Source organism: Cnephaeus nilssonii (genome assembly GCF_951640355.1).
Source record: "Cnephaeus nilssonii genome assembly, chromosome: 7".
Taxonomy (NCBI): domain Eukaryota; kingdom Metazoa; phylum Chordata; class Mammalia; order Chiroptera; family Vespertilionidae; genus Cnephaeus; species Cnephaeus nilssonii.
In genome coordinates, this window is record NC_137078.1 from 4,711,495 (window position 1) to 4,730,878 (window position 19,384).

The following is a 19,384-nucleotide window of genomic DNA, read 5'->3' on the forward strand; positions in this document are numbered from 1 at the left end:
GGCTGTGGCCACAGAGCGAGCAGGAGGCTTGGGTTTCCCCGGCAATGGAGGAAGCCAAGCTTTCCGCACACCCTGGTGGGCCTAGGCCTCTACTCAAGGCTATAAAGTTTCAATTATAGAAGATAAATAAATCCCAACAAAAATGGCGGCAGCCACGGAGCTGGAGAGAGCAGGAGGCTTGAGTTGCCCCCGGTGATGGAGGAAGCCAAGCTCCCACAGCTCTGGCCTGCCTTGGCCTCCGCTACAAAGTTTCAATTATAGAAGATAGATAAATCCCAACAGAAATGGCTGCCGCCACGGAGCGAGCAGGAGGCTTGGCTCCACTCAAGGCTACAAAGTTTCAATTATAGAAGATAAATAAATCCCAGATACCAGGGCCTCCGCTTGGGTCGCTGGGGGGCATGGCCGGCCTGCAAACCACCACAGGCCCCTCGCCCAGGCCACCCCACTCCCCAAGGGAACCCCACCCTGATCCGGGACACCCTTCAGGGCAAACCAGTTGGCCCTCACCCCCACTCGTGCACCAGGCCTCTATCCTATCTAATAAAAGAGTAATATGCAAATTGACCATCACTCCAACACACAAGATGGCTGCCCCCATGTGGACACAAGATGGCCGCCACAAGATGGCCAGCAGGGGAGGGCAGTTGGGAGGGACCAGGCCTGCAAGGGAGGGCAGTTGGGGGCGATCAAGCCTGCAGGGGAGGGCAGTTAGGGGTGACCAGGCCTGCAGAGGAGGGAAGTTGGGGGCAACTGGGCCTGCAGGGAAGAGCAGTTGGGAGGTACCAGGCCTGCAGGGCAGGGCAGTTAGGGGCAATCAGGCTGGCAGGAGAGCAGTTAGGCATCAATCAGGCTGGGAGTGGAGTGGTTAGGGGGTGATCAGGCTGGCAGGCAGAAGCGGTTAGGGGCAATCAGGAAGGTAGGCAGGCGAACAGTTGGCGGCCAGCAGTCCTGGATTGTGAGAGGGATGTCTGACTGCCCGTTTAGGCCCGATCCTGGTCCCTCGAGGGGTCCCATATTGGAGAGGGTGCAGGCTGGGCTGAGGGACATTCCCCCTCCCCCGTGCACCAATTTTGTGCACCGGGCCTCTAGTCCTACCTAATAAAATAGCCCAAGCCACGCCACCAGCCAAAGCCACGCCCACTAGCCAATCAAGGCGAGTATGCAAAATACCCAACAAAGATGGCGGTTAATTTGCATACACTGAGGGAGGGAGGAGTGAAGACTGAAGACAACTTGGAAGAGGGAGGAAAAGCGGAAAGCAAGGTGGCTGCCAGAGGGAAAGCCCGGGCCGGGTGGGGCGGGGCGGGCGGCAGCAGTGCTCGGGTGCAGGCGCGGCAGCAGCGTTCGGGTGCAGGCGTGGCCGCAGCGGCCGCGCGCAGGATTCTTCCTGCAAATGGGCTACTAGTTAAAGTATAAAGTGCAGCCTCTTCGCGGGCGGTGAGGCGAGTTAAGGTTTGAACGAATCGTGGGGTCAGGGCGCCGAGATCGCTAGATCTCTGCCTTTGTCGCCTCTTATTTCCTGCCTGGGAATGGCGACGTATACCTGTGGCGTTCAACGACCCCAGCTGCAGCGGTCCCACTAAAAGACGGATTGGCAACGCTACAACCTGAAGCGGAAGGTGGCCGACATGGCCCTCGTCACCGCTGAGGTCTTCCAGGAGCGCGTGCGAGTGCAGCGGGCTGTGGCGGAGCAGGAGAGCAAGGGCACAGCCACCTCCTGCACCATCTGCTGTAATAAGTTCGGCTGTTTGAACGCCTACGAAAACCACCTGAAGTCCTGGCAGCACGTGGAGCTAGAGAGGAAGACAATGAATCGCAGGGGGGAGATGATGAAAGAAAAGAATTTGGAGAAAGGGTTGGGCGTGGACAGTGTTGACAGGGATGACATGAATGCGGCCATCCAGCAGGTCATCAACGTCGAGCCGCCTCCCAAGAGGGCCCCTCCAGCGCCTAGGAAGGATTCCGGAGGTCCCGGGGCGGTTGCTGAAGGAGGACGTGCAGCAGACGACAGAGACCCGGACGAGAAACCTCCCCGATTACAGTGGTTTGAATGGCAGGCGAAGAAGCTGGCAAAGCAGCCTGGCGAGGAAGAGAAAGAGGAGGGGGATCTGGATGGAGACAATTGGGAAGATACTGATTCTGATGAAGAAATGGAATGTGACGATGCTGAATCGATAGGCGAGTTGGAGGAGCATGATGCAGAGGAGGAAGAGGCTGGGGGAGGCGCTCCTCTTGGTGCCATCTCTATAAAGGACTCCTTGTTTTGTTCCCATCATTCAAGCTCCCATAGGAAGAATGTGGCTCATATGACTAAAATCCATAGCTTCTTTCTTCCTGATATAGAATATCTTTTGGATCTTAAGGGACTAATTCAGTCTTTGGGAGAGAAAGTTGGTGTTGGGAAGATTTGCTTATGGTGCAATGAGAAAGGGAAGTCCTTTTACTCTATGGAAGCTGTGCAAGCACACATGAATGACAAAAGCCACTGTAAGCTCTTCACTGTAAGCAGATGGTGATGCTGCTTTGGAATTTGCAGACTTCTATGACTTGAGGAGTAGCTACCCAGATCACAAGGAAAGGGAGGAGCCTGATGAGATAGAGGAGTTCCCCTCAGAAAAGACCTTGGATTATGATGATGAAACCATGGAGCTGATTCTACCCTCTGGTGCCAGAGTGGGCCATCACTTCTTTTTTTTTTTTTTTTTATACTTTTTAAAAAATATATATATTTTATTGATTTTTTACGGAGAGGAAGGGAGAGGGATAGAGAGCTAGATACATCGATGAGAGGGAAACATTGACCAGCTGCCTCCTGCACACCCCTTACTGGGGATGTGCCCGCAACCAATGTACATGCCCTTGACCGGAATCGAACCTGGGACCCCTTAGTCCGCAGACCGACGCTCTATCCACTGAGCCAAACGGTTTCGGCAGGCCATCACTCCTTGATGAGATACTACAAACAGCGATTTGGCTTGTCAAGAGCTGTGACAGTTGCCAAGAATCAGAAGGCCTTGGGCCGGATACTCCAGCAGTACAGAGCCCTGGGATGGACTGGCAGTACAGGAGCCGCTCTTATGAACAAACGGGACATGCAGTATGTCCAGAGGATGAAGTCAAAATGCCTGCTGAAGACGGGAATGAAGAACAATGCCACCAAGCAGATGCACTTTAGGGCCCAAGTGATGTTCTAAGGGTCTGCTGTGGATTGAGGCATCGTCTCCTGCACAGGGGTCCTTGCCTGAGAACCAGCAGAAGCTGATTGTATGACAGTCCTTTTGTTGCCACTTCTCCCTGTACTTTATCTGTTCTGACCTAATAATAAAAGGCAGAATCATTAAAAAAAGAAAGATATAAAGTGTTTGTTATACATAAGTGAGAAAAAGTAAATTAGTAAAATAAAATATTGCATTTATTTAAGAATTTTTACTTTGATATATTTGCAAACTAAGACCTTTGATTTACGCCTTTTACTTTTAGTTGCCTGTGCCCCTGGAGTCTGTAAAAGATATGTTAAATTCAGTCATGCAGCAACTCGATGAATATAGTGAAGGAGGTCCTCTTTATAAAAATGGTTCTTTGCGTAATACAGATTCAGAAATGAAATATTCCACACCATCTCCTACCAAATATTCTCTGTCACCAAGTAAAAGTTACAAGGTAAGTGGGAAAGAAGTGAATCATTTCATTGTGGAATATGTTTCTGTTCTAAATACTATTTTATTGTTATTTTTTTTAGTATTCTCCCAAAGCACCACCTCAATGGGCAGAAGATCAAAATTCTTTACTGAAAATGATCTGCCAACAAGTAGAGGCCATTAAGGTAAATCACTTAATTTCTCTATTCTGTGCCTTTCTTATTCCAAGGTTTCTTCTTTGACCACTCCCTCACTTCTTTCTGAAGCTGTTCAAAATGTGCATTTGCTTGTTACTATGGAATCATACTGTGTTTTACATATCTCCATATTCACACCATATTTTTGAAATTATCTATGTCTGCATCCTCCACCAGATGTGAATCTTTCAAAGGTACATACTATTTTATTCAATACATAGCATTGTTTCTGGCATAGAAGAGGTCTCCAAGTCATTTAATTGAACTAGTGAAAATACCTTAGTCTATGAATTAATTTCTCAGACTAACTGTAGTGTGTGTATCAAATTTATAGCTGGCGCCCTAGCTAGTTTGGCTCAGTAGATAGAGCATCAGCCTGCGGACTGAAGGGTCCCAGGTTCGATTCCCAGGTTGCGGGTTCCATTCCCATTAGGGGGCATGCAGGAGGCAGCCGATCAGTGATTCTCTCTCATCATTGATGTTTCTATCTCTCGCTCCCTCTCCCTTCCTCTCTGACATCAATAAAAATATATTTAAAAAAAATTATAGCTGGGAATTGATAAGTGTTCTGAACTTCAGAAAGTCTCTTTTATCTTTTTAATATTTTCATATCAATTCAACTTAATTATTTAAGGAAATAGTTATATGTATATGATCTTATTTGAACTCTATGCAAGTGACCTTAACTATCACAGTAGTGTGTGAGCATTAAAAATGCTATTGGGCGGGGAACAAACTATTGAATTTGCACAAATATTTTTATGTCAATTTTGTATAATTTGTCCTATTATGATATTACATACACTCTTGACTTATAATATAGGTTTCAGGCACCCACCATTGTATTTTGTGGAAGGGTAATGGAGCACTAGTTCATGTGCCTAAAGAGCCGAGTTCTAGTACTAACTCGGCCACTAATTAACCATTTTGGGCCAGGCATTTTCTTAACCTTTTTCTCTCTCTGGCTTCTCAGCTGTAAAGTGAAAATTGTTGAAACCAGATCTCACCACATTTTCTAGTTGTTTTGAGTTTTAAAAATTATGATTATAATTTTTGCATGTTTGTAAAACTATGGTCCAGATATCAGTAGTGACCAGTACATTTTTTGTTGTTGATGCCACCAATTTTTTATTTATGGATGTACAGCATCTGGACTAGACACAGGAGATGGATGAGTGGGAGAAACTTATTTAGCTAGAAAATTCGAGAGATTTTTGACCCCAGTAGTTAGGGCTTTTGGGAAATTTGTATTTGAAAATACCTCTAGAAGAAGGTAACAGACATGCTGACTCTTTCTCTGACTTCACTCATTATAACTGATCAGATACTTGGGCCCACACTACGAAACTTGATACTTTTTTCTAATGTGAACCTGTTGTATGCTAACATGATGGTTGTTGTTTTTTTTAAAACAAAGTAGTTTCTTATTAAATGCCTGTTTTGTAAGGGACATTTTATAGGTTCTAGGGTTGGGGAAGGTGTTGTCTGTAAAATGACAAGAGATCTGATAGCTAGCCACATGGATACCATTAGAATGCCATACATCTGCCTTTTTGTCTAAGCAGCAGAGTGGTATTATGAAAATATTTTTGGAGTAAGATCTGTTTTCATTTCTAGCTGTGCTAGTTCCTATATCTTTCTCAATTTAAGATATAAGTTACTATTAAGATGTAAGTTACTAATATTATCCAACTGTAAGTATTAAAAACTTAGGTAAAGTGTTTGTAATATATTATCCTATATAATAAAGAGGTAATATGCAAATTGACCCTCACACCCTCGTGTCACAAGATGGCCCCATGTCATCACAAGATGGCGCCCCCACGTCATCACAAGATGGCCACCCCCATATTGTCACAAGATGGCTGCCCCCACATCATCACAAGATGGCTGTCTCCACGTCATAACAAGATGGCCGCCCCCATGTTATCACAAGATGGCCGCCCCCACGTCATCACAAGATGGCCATCCCTACATTGTCACAAGATGGCCGGCAGGGCAGGGCAGTTGGGGGCAATCAGGCCTGCAGGGGAGGGCAATTGGGGTGATTGGGCCGGCAGGGGAGCAGTTAGGGGCAATCAGGCAGGTGAGTGGTTAGGATTGTGAGAGGGTTGTCCGACCGAGGTCAGACATCCCCTGAGGAGTTCCAGATTAGAGGGTGCAGGCTGGGCTGAGGGACGCACGCCCCCCTCCCCCCCAGTGCATGAATTTCATGCACTGGGCCTCTAGTTATATACAGAATACAGGATGGGGCAAAAGTAGATTTATAGTTGTGAGTACACAAAACTGTTGATTCTTGTATTATATATTAATTATTGTATTATTTTCCATGCATACAACTTCTGAGCAAATTTTAGTTTTTTCTTTTCTAGTGGAGCAGTTGAGCATCACCTTGAAGGATAAGTGTGTTTTGTTACATCAAATGTGTATAATTGGAAAGCTGGTATTGGGAGGTAATTTATTTATTAAAATATATTTTATTGATTTTTTTACAGAGAGGAAAGGAGAGGGATAGGGAGTTAGAAACATCGGTGAGAGAGAAACATTGATCAGCTGCCTCCTGCACACCCCCCACTCGGGATGTGCCCGCAACCTAGGTACATGCCCTTGACCGGAATCGAACCTGGGACCCTTCAGTCTGCAGGCTGACGCTCTATCCACTGAGCCAAACCGGTTAGGGCGGGAGGTAATTTAGAATGTTGAAGTAGTCCACATGGACTGAAGGGTAAAGCAGTGTGGAAAGGAGATATGCTAGAAGGATATTTGGGATAATACTGCTGAGGACATGAATGTCAGAGATAGAAACTTAATTTGTAAAATTACTTGGCTAGAGCTGAACTTTAGAAAGATTAATTTAGGCAAGTATAGAATGGAAATGGAGATGAGGCCATTAGGAGGTTAGTTGTTTAGGCTAGAGCTAACTCTAATGTAGAATGAGTGAATTAGGTAATGGTAATAAGGAATGAAAGAACGGGAGCAAATAAATTGTTAACACATTAAGGGTCATGTTCTTAAATCAGCACCTGGTAATCAGCTATTATTGGAATGTAGAGTCTCTTAAAAAGGGCCTTATCAGCCGAAACCGGTTTGGCTCAGTGGATAGAGCGTCGGTCTGCGGACTGAGGGGTCCTGGGTTCGATTCCGGTCAAGGGCATATACCTTGGTTGCGAGCACATCCCCCGGTAGAGGGTGTACAGGAGGCAGCTGGTCGATGTTTCTCTATCATCGATGTTTCTGGCTTTCTATCTCTCTCCCTTCCTCTCTGTAAATAAATCAATAAAATGTATTAAAAAAAAAAAAGGGCCTCATCAACTATTTAAAACATTTGTTTGCTCCGTCTCTGTTCTGGCATAGAATTGCTTAAAATTTTGTCTTTTCTTCCAACAGAAAGAAATGCAGGAATTGAAACTAAATAGCAGTAACTTGGGGTCCCCTCATCGTTGGCCTACAGAATGTTATGGACCAGATTCAGTGCCTGATGGATATCAGGGATCACAGACTTTTCAAGGGGCTCCATTAACAGGTGAGTTGGCAACTGGATATGTTAGTAAATCTCTGTGTCTTCTCCTACTTTAAATAGATCACTTGTGAAACCACCTTGTGTACATATATTTGTTTACATATATGTGTATGTGTCTGCGTATATGTTACTTAAGCTGTCTTTGGTATTACTGAGATGTTTAAAATTCCAATCAGAAACAAAATAAACTTTATCTGATACTGTGTATATAAAGGCTTAAAGAATAATCCTTTAATGCCCATGTCAGAGGAACTGAGACTGAGGAAGAAGTATTCCTTATAATTAAAAATGTTAATTGATATCATTATGCATTAAGAGATGCCTAATTAAACACTTAAACTTCTCAGGTATTATTTTGATGATATACCCAGAGGTATGACATTAATAGGAAATCTTGTTTTGAAATACCATGGTCATACCTAAACGGAAGGAGTTTGAGGTTAGACCATATTAGATTTTGAAGTTGTGTTGTATCACCGACTTCTCTGAGACAGTTTGTCTATTTGAAACATGGAGATAATAATACTTGACTCACATGGTAATTGTAAGCATTTGTGTAAGTATGGGTATGTATTAGGTGCTGACTTACAGTAAACACTAATGAACCAAAGGGTATTAATAGTACCTTCTGTGGGTTGTCTCTGTGCAGTAGTACTAATCACAGTAACCCAGAGAGGTAGGTACTACTACTAATCCTAATTTTATAGATGAGGAAATGGGTTTAGAAAAATTAGGTAACTCATCCATTATTGTACAAGGTAATTATTGATAAAGAGTTGGGGTTCAAACTCCAGTGGTCTGACGTTAAAGCCATTTGCCAGTATGATACATTGTACTCAGGCACCCAGAAATGATGTCAAAAATAGATTGCTAAAAAAAAAAAAAATAGATTGCTTTTACATGAGACAGATTCCTGAAATGGTAGTAGTATGTATTTTTTTTCTAATTGGTTTTAACCCAGGAAAGATTTGGAATGCTTTAATCTAGTTTATATTAGTACATTTGTGTGATAGTCTTTGGGGGCAATACTTAAGGCTGCCCCACTATCCTCTTGTGACAGTGTCTTCTAAATGCAGGTAAAATAAATAGTAAGCTTCTACTTACTAAATGTCACGAGTCATTGACAAATATATGAAATGTCAAGAGTTCAAATATTGCTTACTTAAAATCCCTGTGTACTATATAGAGCCTTGTGCAGAGAAGATAAGTAAACTGTCTAGCCTTTTCTAAGGCTTTTTGAGTGCTGTCTGAATTGATTATTTGGCATCTGTTGGATCATAATTTCCATTTCTTTTGTACAGGCATAAAAGGTTGTTAAACAAATGTAAAAATAACATTCAAATTGTCTCATTTTATTCTTACAATTACCCTATAAAATGTGTGAGAAAATGGGAGATCCCAAATGGCTAATTGACAAGGTCATAAAACAGCTTTGTGGCCCAAAAGCAGAGCTCAAATCTCTTGAGTCTCATTCCTGTGTTTACATATGTGTTTTTCTTAATGGAAGTAAAAATATACCAAGATGTATCTTGTCTTTTGAAAATAAGATGATTTAAAAAATGATTAATAAACTTATAGGCAATATTAAGCCGTGTTGAGCAGTGTAAAGAAAATGAAAAGCTAACAATATCACAAAGGTTTCTATTAACATTTTGGAGAATTTCCTTCTCTTTTCTCTATGTAAACATAAAGAATTTTTAATGAGACTTTTACTATTTAGGATGTATGTAGATAAGTTAGCCTGTTTTTTAAATATTTAAGTTCTGAGCACGTGGCTATTAAATATTTTTTGAAAATACATTAATGAATATGCTATTCCTTCATGTAGAAGTACTGCAAATTTTATTCCCTTATTTTTTTTTAAAAAATATATTTTATTGATTTTTAACAGAGAGGAAGGGAGAAGGGATAGAGTGCTAGAAACATCGATGAGAGAGAAACATCGACCAGCTGCCTCCTGCACACTCCCCACCAGGGATGTGCCCGCAACCAATGTACATGCCCCTGACCGGAATCGAACCCGGGACCCTTGAGTCCGCAGGCCGACGCTCTATCCACTGAGCCAAACCGGTCTCGGCTATTCCCTTATTTTTGTTATTTCCACTTTTTGCTAGTATAAATAATGCTGTGGGCACATTTCCAGGATTGTAGCGTATTCTAAAAATGCTTTTGTGTTGGGAAATTGCTTTACAGAAAAGCTATGCCAGTTTACACTCTTATCACTGATATCTACTAGTGCCCATCTCTTTGTATTCTTGCCTAGTGTTAACTATTATCCTATGTAATAAAAGGGTAATATGCAAATTAACATCACTCAGTCACAAAGATGGCGGCGCCAAGTCCTCTTAGCCCCGCTGAAGTCCCCCAGTCCCGGGGGGGCGGCCACTGAGAGCGGGCAGCGTGAGCGACCTGGCAGAATGCTTGCTTCATCGCCGCGACGACGAGTCAAGCTTTCCATCCCAGCTGTGGAGGGCCTGTGGGCAGCGGGCACGGGACAGCCGGTGGGGAGGGGCTGCTTGCGTCGTCGCCCCAGTGACGAGGCAAGCGTTTCACGCCCGGCTGCGCATGGGCCTCTGGGCAGCGGGCGCGGAGTGGCCAGGCCTCACAGAACTGGCGCATGGATTCATGCGCAGGGCTACTAGTCAGTTTATAAAAACCTTTGCCAATTTTTAAGAACAAAAATACTGTCACTAAGCATGCTGAACACTTTATAATCTTTTATATTTCCTGAGTTACCTATTCACTTGGTGCTTTTTGTAATAGGTTTATAAGAATTCTTAAATAGTTTGTTGTGTGATGTGTGTGTGTGGTGCTGTTTGTTCTTTTTTTTTTTTTTACTATTTAAACAGTCACTAGTCATTGATAAGGTCACTAAATTTCATACTTTATTATTCTTGGCTCATGTCAATCAGCTTGTTCTATGCCTGTTTTCTCCCCAGAATATTCCAAAATAATCATGTTCACCAGGCAGTTCCATTCATTTTCCAAAGTCAGACTTGGGCTTCTTTGCAATTTTTTAGTCTTGGCTAGCTTTTTCTAGGTCTTTTTCAGTGCTTGCCAGAATTAATAGTTTAGCATCTCTTGAGTCACAATTTGTATTTCTTCTTTCGTGAAAAGGCCTAAATAGTCTTTAAGTAGTATTGTTTTCTGATAAAACTTTTATTAAACAGATCAAGCAAATGACTGTTGATAGTTTTCTATCAGCATGAGTGTCTCTAATTGTTGGTTTCCTGATAAAACTCACATAAAACAGATCAGATGAAGGAAATAGTTTGGACATTGGAATGACTGTCAGTCATGATGTGTCCTCCCCACCTTCATCCCAAGGAACATTTTGTGTTATTTGTGAGATCCTTTTTCATGGATCTCATATGTGCATGTCCTGATGATTTTTGTCCTGGACATTGTAAGCTTTAGTTTAGAAAATGCAAACTTGTCTTGTGCAGATTTTCAAGGTTCACTTCAAAAATATGGCTCTGGGGCCATCAGGTACATTTTGGTTCCTTAAAACAGCAGTCGCCATCCTTTCAGACCTCTCTGAGTTGGTGACCGCTGCCTTAAACCCTTCCCATGACTAGTGTGTTCTCAATATTTCTGTTGTTGGAACATGACTGTGTGCTCACATCATATCACTCTTTCTTGGAAAGTTGACCAGCCACTTCTTGCTTTTTTGATGCTTATTGTGAGGTGCTTATTCTTGTTGACTACTGCTGTGCTCTTATTCCTCATGTGTCATATTTAGCAGTTTTTCCTAGTTTGTCATTTGATAATCTTCTTCATGGTATATTTTGATATAGAAATTAAAAACATTTTCATGTAGTTTTAAATCTTTCTTTGATTTCTGTTGCTTTTGTATTTATAGTTCTTGCCTAGATGGTCATAACTGTAGTATAGATTTTTTTTTAACAGTGTTTTCTTTCTTTTATTTTTTTTTTTAGTTGCAACTACTGGCACTTCAGTATATTATAGTCAGTCACCAGCATATAATTCCCAGTATCTTCTCAGACCAGCAGCTAATGTTACTCCCACAAAGGTAACAAAGAAATAATTTATACATTTATAAATATCTCCTTTTTAATTGTTCAGGCTTCTTTCAAATAAATTCAACAAGTAGTTCAGCACTAAAACTTCTAAGTCTCACAAGATACAGATATTTTAAATTTCTCTTCAGATACAGAAGTTACACTTCCTAGTCATCTTATTTTTATGTAATAATAAGTGAACGTTTAGATTATGTTTAAATGGGGTGGTGGTGGTGGGTCCTTCATCATTCTGTTTTGGCAGACATAGGAGTAGAATCTCCTCGCTGAACTACCATGTTCAGGTCTGAATTAGCTAAGACCCAATATTACAATAGTAGTTGAATGTGAAGCTTAAAGACAGAGGGTTTGGGTGCGTTTAGGGCCCTGGCTTTTCTGCTTATTGTGACCTTGGGCAAGTGTCTTACCCTCACTATACATTAGTTGCCTCATATGTGAAATGAGGATAATAATGCCTTAATTCATAGGATTTTTGAGGATATTAAAATGAGTTAATATATGTAAAGTACTTAGAACATTGCTCAAGTTGGCACAGTAACAGCTCGATAAATGCTAATCTTCATCATCATTTTTAAAAAATATATTTTATTGAATTTTTACAGAGAGGAAGGGAGAGGGATAGAAAGTTAGAAACATTGATGAGAGAGAAACATCGATCAGCCCCCTCCTGCACACCCCCTACTGGGGATGTGCCCGCAACCAAGGTACATGCCCTTGACCGGAATCGAACCCGGGCCTTTTATTCCACAGGCCGACGCTCTGTCCACTGAGCCAAACCGGTTTCAGCTTCATCATCATTATTATTTAAATACAACTTTCTGTGGATTTTAGAGATAAGAAGGGAAAAGGGAGAGAGGGAGAGAGGGAAGGAGGGAGGGAGGGAGGGAGGGGGAGAGAGAGAGAGAGAGAGAGAGAGAGAGAGAGAGAGAGAGAGAGAGTGAGAGAAAGAAAGGAAGGAAGGAAGAAAGAGAGAAACATCAGTGAAAGAAAAGCATCAATATTCTGCCTCCTGCATGTCCCCTACTGGGAATTGAGCGTGCAACCTGGGCATGTGCCCTGATAGGGAATCGAACCAGTGACCTCTCAGTGCATGGGATAATGCTAAACCAACTGAGCCACACCAGCCAAGGCCGTGATCATCATCATCATTATTGTTAACATAATTTGACATATTGATAAATAAAGAAGATATTTATACTATGCATTTATTGTTGGAGAATTAAATTTTTTTAAATTTAAATTCTTTATTGTTGAAAGTATTAGAGAATTAAGTTTTTAAGATGCTGTCATGAGTTAAGACAATTTTTATTATATGCCAAGAAGGAATATAATTATAAATACCTTTGTAGTAATGCTGTCTTTTCTTAATGATTCTCTACATTACCTAATGATACCTTTACCTTATACTTATGTTTGTGGTTTGTGAAAATTGGTTTGTATCTAGTAGTTACCTGTAGTTTTGTAGACAGACAACCTACACAAATTTAACCTTTTTTTTTTCTTTTAGGGTCCAGTTTATGGCATGAATAGACTTCCACCTCAGCAGCATATTTATGCCTATTCACAACAGATGCACACACCACCTGTGCAAAGCACATCTGCTTGTATGTTCTCTCAAGAGATGTATGGTCCTCCATTGCGTTTTGAGTCTCCTGCCACAGGAATTTTGTCACCCAGGGGTGATGATTATTTTAATTACAATATTCAACAGACAAGCACAAACCCACCTTTGCCAGAACCAGGTTATTTCACAAAACCTCCAGTTGCAGCTCATGCTTCAAGATCTGCAGAATCGAAGGTTATAGAATTTGGTAAAACTAATTTTGTTCAGCCAATGCCAGGTGAAGGAATAAGGCCATCTTTGACAGCACCTACACATACAACACAGCCACCTCCTTTTAAATTTAACTCCAACTTCAAATCAAATGATGGTGATTTCACGTTTTCCTCACCGCAGGTTGTGACACAGCCCCCTTCTATGGCTTACAATAATAGCGAAAGCCTTTTAGGTCTTTTGACTTCAGAAAAACCTTTGCAAGGAGATGGTTACAGTGGAGCAAAAGCTGGTCAAACTATTGGATCTCGAAATACATTCAATTTTGGAAGTAAAAATGTACCTGGAATTTCATTTACTGAAAACATAGGCCCAAATCAAAAGAACTCTGTTTTTTGTCGAAGTGATGATATGTTTACTTTCCATGGTCCAGGGAAATCAGTGTTTGGAACACCTGCTCCAGAGGTGGCCAACAAGAATCATGAAGCAGATGGAGGGAGTGCCCATGGTGATGACGATGATGATGGCCCTCACTTTGAGCCTGTGGTTCCTCTTCCTGATAAGATTGAAGTAAAGACTGGTGAGGAAGATGAAGAAGAATTCTTTTGCAATCGTGCAAAATTGTTCCGTTTTGATGCAGAATCCAAAGAATGGAAGGAACGTGGAATTGGCAATGTAAAGATACTAAGACATAAAACATCTGGTAAAATTCGCCTTCTAATGAGACGAGAGCAAGTATTGAAAATATGTGCAAATCATTACATCAGTCCAGATATGAAATTGACACCAAATGCTGGATCAGACCGATCTTTTGTATGGCATGCTCTTGACTATGCAGATGAGTTCCCCAAACCGGAACAGCTTGCTATTAGATTCAAAACTCCGGAGGAAGCAGCGCTTTTTAAGTGTCAGTTTGAAGAGGCCCAGAATATTTTAAAAGCCTCAGGAGCAAAGGCAACCACAACAAATAAGGCTATGAGGATCATAAAAGAACCCGCAAGTCATGGTAACAAGGATATTTGCAAATCTGATGCAAGAAACATGAATTTTGAATTTCAAGTAGCAAAGAAGGAAGGGTCTTGGTGGCATTGTAACAGCTGTTCATTAAAGAATGCTGCAACTGCTAAGAAATGTGTTTCATGCCAGAATCTAAACCCAAGCAATAAAGAGCTCCTTGGCCCACCATTAGTTGAAACTATTCCCACTCTTAAAATTAGCCCAGAAAATACTCCAGATAGGTTTGCGTTGATGATTCCAAAGAATGAAGGTCACTGGGATTGTAGTATTTGTTTAGTGAGAAATGAACCTACTGTATCTAGATGCATTGCATGCCAGAATACAAAGTCTGCTAACAAAAGTGGCTCTTTGTTTGTTCAGCAACCTTCCTTTAAATTTGGCCAGGGGGATCTTCCTAAGTCTGTTAACAATGATTTCAGATCTGTTTTTTCTGTAAAGGAAGGACAGTGGGATTGCAGTGTTTGTTTGGTACAAAATGAAGGAAGCTCTTCAAGATGTATTGCCTGTGATAATTCAAGAAAACAGAATTTACCTACTGTTTCAGCCCCTGCTGCTTGTAAGTTTGGTGCTTCAGAAATATATAAAACTCCAAAGAGTGGATTTGAGGACATGTTTACTAAAAAGGATGGACAGTGGGATTGCAGTGTATGCTTGGTACGAAATGAAGCAAATGCTGCAAAATGTGCTGCCTGTCACAATCCTGGTAAACCAAGTCCGTCTTCTTCAGCTGTTCCAGTACCTGCCTCTTTTAAGTTTAGTACTTCAGAGACGAGCAAGGCCACCAAGAGTGGATTTGAAGGAGTGTTCACCAAGAAGGAAGGTCAGTGGGATTGTAGTGTTTGCTTTGTGCGAAATGAAGCAAGTACTACCAAATGTATTGCTTGTCAGAATCCAAGTACACAAAATCAGCCTACTCCTACTGTTTCAGCACCTGCCTCTTCAGAGACAAGCAAGGCCACAAAGAGTGGATTTGAAGGAATGTTCACCAAGAAGGAAGGACAGTGGGATTGTAGTGTTTGCTTTGTGCGAAATGAAGCAAGTACTACCAAATGTGTTGCTTGTCAGAATCCAAGTACACAAAATCAGCCTACTCCTGCTGTTTCAGCACCTGCCTCTTCAGAGACAAGCAAGGCCACAAAGAGTGGATTTGAAGGAATGTTCACCAAGAAGGAAGGACAGTGGGATTGTAGTGTTTGCTTTGTGCAAAATGAGAGTTCTTCCTTAAAATGTGTGGCTTGTGATGCCTCTAAACCAACTCATAAACCTATTCCGGAAGCTCCTTCAGCTTTCACATTGGGCTCAAAAGCTAAGTTAAATGACTCTTCTGGAAATCAGATGGGAACAGGATTTAAAAGTAACTTTTCAGAAAAAGCTTTTAAATTTGGCATCACAGAACAAGGATTTAAATTTGGACATGTGGATCAAGAAAATACACCTTCATTTACATTTCAGAGTTCTAATAAAGACACTAATTCAACAATAGAAGGATTTAATTTTTCTATTCCTGTGCTTGCTGATGGATTTAAATTTGGCATTCAGGAGCTGGGAAATCAAGAGAAGAATAGTGAAAAACCACTTGAAAAGGACAATGATTTTCAGGCTCAAGGTGTTAGCAGTCAGAAGAATGATACTGGTGTGATATTTGGTCAAACTGGAAGCACTTTTACCTTTGCAGATCTTGCAAAATCAACTTCAGGAGAAGGATTTCAATTTGGCAAAAAAGACCCTAATTTCAAGGGATTTTCAGGTGCTGGAGAAAAATTATTCTCATTGCAAAGTGGTAAAAAGGCTGATAAAGCTGACAATTCTACTGACCTTGAGAGAGATGATGATGCCTATAAAACTGAGGACAGTGATGACATCCATTTTGAACCAGTAGTTCAAATGCCCGAAAAAGTAGAACTTGTAACAGGAGAAGAAGATGAAAAAGTTCTTTATTCACAGCGGGTAAAGTTATTTAGATTTGATGCTGAGATAAGTCAGTGGAAAGAAAGGGGTTTGGGGAACTTAAAAATTCTCAAAAATGAAGTCAATGGCAAACTAAGAATGTTAATGCGAAGAGAGCAAGTACTAAAAGTGTGTGCTAATCATTGGATAACGACTACAATGAACCTGAAGCCTTTATCTGGATCAGATAGAGCATGGATGTGGTTAGCTAGTGATTTTTCTGATGGTGATGCCAAACTAGAGCAGCTGGCAGCAAAATTTAAAACACCAGAGCTTGCTGAAGAATTCAAGCAGAAATTTGAGGAATGCCAGCGACTTCTATTAGATATACCACTTCAAACTCCCCATAAGTTGGTGGATACTGGGAGAGCTGCCAAGTTAATACAGAGAGCTGAAGAAATGAAGAGTGGGCTAAAAGATTTCAAAACATTTTTGACAAATGATCAAACAAAAGTCACCGAGGAAGAAAGTAAGAATTCAGATGCAGGTGCTGCCAGTGTTTCAGACATAACCACACAGCCAAATCCTGAAAACACTGGATCCACATTAGAGTGGAGTAACTATGATTTAAGGGAAGATGCTTTGGATGATAGTGTAAGTACTAGCTCAGTTCATGCTTCTCCACTGGCAAGTAGCCCTGTGAGAAAAAATCTCTTCCGTTTTGGTGAGTCAACAACAGGATTTAACTTTAGTTTTAAATCTGCTTTGAGTCCATCTAAGTCTCCTGCCATGTTGAATCAGAGTGGGACCACAGTTGGCAATGATGAAGAATCTGATGTTACTCAAGAAGAGGAGAGAGATGGACAGTACTTTGAACCTGTTGTACCTTTGCCTGATTTAGTTGAAGTATCCAGTGGTGAGGAAAATGAACAAGTTGTTTTTAGTCACAGAGCAAAACTCTATAGATATGATAAAGATGTTGGTCAGTGGAAAGAAAGAGGCATTGGTGATATAAAGATTTTACAGAATTATGATAATAAGCAAGTTCGCATAGTGATGAGAAGGGACCAGGTGTTAAAACTTTGTGCCAATCACAGAATAACTCCAGATATGACTTTGCAAAATATGAAAGGGACAGAAAGAGTGTGGGTGTGGACTGCATGTGATTTTGCAGATGGAGAAAGAAAAGTAGAACATTTAGCGGTCCGATTCAAACTACAGGATGTTGCAGACTCATTTAAGAAAATATTTGATGAAGCAAAAATAGCCCAAGAAAAAGGTTCTTTGATAACACCTCATGTTTCTTTTTCGACCACTCCCAGAGAGTCACCCTGTGGCAGAATTGCTGTAGCTGTATTAGAAGAAACCACAAAAGAGAGGACAGATTTACTTCAGGGCGACGATGTAGCAGATGCAACCTCAGAAGTTGGAGATGTGTCTAGCACATCTGAAACAGCAACTAAAGCAGTAGTTTCTCCTCCAAAGTTTGTATTTGGTTCAGAATCTGTTAAAAGCATTTTTGGTAGTGAAAAATCAAAGCCATTTACATTTGGCAATAGTTCAGCTACTGGGTCTTTGTTTGGATTTAGTTTTAATGCACCTTTAAAGAACAGTGAAACTAGTTCAGGAGTTCAGAGTGGATCTGAAAGACAAGTGGAACCTAATAATTGCGAAGCATCAAAGAACTCTGATATTAAACAGTCTCCAGATGGCAAAGTACAAAATCTCTTCGCTGCTTTTCCAAAGGAAGAGTTCTCAACTAATTACACATTTAAGACACCAGAAAAGGGTAAGCACTTAGTCTTGATAGATTAAGCAAATTTTTATTTTATATTTTTCTTTTTAATGTTTAACTTGATGCAGACTCTTTGTAGGATACTAATGTTTTACTGAAAACTGGGTCATAAACACAGTGCTTTGTGAACAGCCAAACCACATTTGCACAGAATTTTTTTCTCCCAAAATTATTTTACCTGTGAGTGTTCAAACAGTAACAGAGAGTATGTGTGTAAGATACTTTGGAGATTTTAATAGCTAGAAGATATTTATATCGCATTTAGGGCAGAGCACATGAACTCAATGAAGTACAGAAGTTTAGTCATTGTACTTGAATCATGAACATTAACGTGAGTCTGTTTTCTTTTTTCTTAAGTATTCATTCTTTAAGTTGTTACTTTCTTGTCACTCAAAAAAAACAAAAAACGTGATCTTGAGATGCTCACATTTTATGTAAGTTAGTCTTGCCACTCTTTTAAATGAACAAAGAATGAACCTCTTGGATAAATGAATATGTAAAATGGCCAAATTGGCATAAATTGAGGGACTCTGGCTTTTTATATTTTAACATCATATTCACTTTGATTCTCATAATGTTCAAAAATTAAATACTCTTTATTTTCTAGGATTTAATTTTAGTCTTTTTAAATCTAATCCAATGGCCTTTTGGACCAGCACTCCTTCCTCACAGCCTGAGAACAAAGGTATAGAGTGAGCATTCTCAGTATGAGATGACAGCAGTTTTTTAGCAGCTGGTAGACTTTAGAAAAGTAACTGGCTGTGTGAAATTAAGTACTTAACACTACAGTGTGCATGTTAAAGAATGTCAGTTTAAAAGCAAGTAACTTTTGACTGGTGGTATAATACCATTTAATGCTGTTTTTTAATGTACTTGGATGTCATGTTTCTCACTATTGCATAACATTATTTTGAGATCTATTAGGTCTTTACCTTTTGCTGCTTTGTACTTCATTACTCTATTATTTATTATTTATTTTGCTTAGTGAAGACCTATATTTTATCTAACCCTTTTCTTTAGTCACTAATGTCAGCCTGTATCCAAACATGTGATGGTAATAGCATGCATACAACATGAAACAGTGTGTCCCCTTAGGGTCATTCTTTTTGGACATGTTTTAGAAAATTAGTCGTATTTGAAAGTGTGCCCATTTTTAATATCCACCTGGTATGTTATATATGTAGTACAGATCTTTTATTAAAGAGAGTGGACTCTCTTAAAGACCTTCAAGGGCACAAATTAGGGAAATGAAAACTCCCTATTAGTGTCTAATAACGTTTCTTTAGCAACTGTATTATAGGTTGCCGAATAAGTACAGTGATAAAATGACAAATCTTGATTTCTGTGGTCTTCAGTTATAAAGTTATATTCATTTTATTATTAGCTAAAGCAACTCTTAAGCTTTATTTTAAAGTGTGCAGTCTTTGAGAAATTATGTGAAAAGTCTGGCTTTTTTCTGTAAAGGGGTATATACTTACAGACTCTGGGACCTCAGTTAAGAATCCCTGGCCTA

At 40.6% G+C, this 19,384-nt stretch overlaps 1 protein-coding gene and 1 pseudogene across 4 annotated transcripts in view; both read left to right on the forward strand.

Annotated features, from left to right (window-relative positions):
- The window catches only part of LOC307103119 (E3 SUMO-protein ligase RanBP2), a 90,756-nt gene that overhangs the window by 43,840 nt on the left and 27,532 nt on the right, over positions 1-19,384 (forward strand). For 2 of the 3 annotated variants that reach the window (XM_079777080.1, XM_079777079.1), the window contains exons 16-20: positions 3,484-3,663; positions 3,743-3,826; positions 7,226-7,361; positions 11,297-11,391; positions 12,906-17,865. In XM_079777080.1, coding sequence (XP_079633206.1) covers positions 3,484-3,663; positions 3,743-3,826; positions 7,226-7,361; positions 11,297-11,391; positions 12,906-17,865 — 5,455 coding nt within the window. Of the gene's footprint in view, positions 1-3,483; positions 3,664-3,742; positions 3,827-7,225; positions 7,362-11,296; positions 11,392-12,905; positions 17,866-18,478; positions 18,557-19,384 lie in introns of all 3 variants that reach the window. The other variant, XM_079777081.1, reaches the window with a different exon arrangement.
- LOC307102671 (cytoplasmic 60S subunit biogenesis factor ZNF622-like) lies at positions 1,533-3,472 on the forward strand (annotated as a pseudogene). Its single transcript has 2 exons — positions 1,533-2,680; positions 2,938-3,472. The product of its transcript is annotated as a cytoplasmic 60S subunit biogenesis factor ZNF622-like (transcript).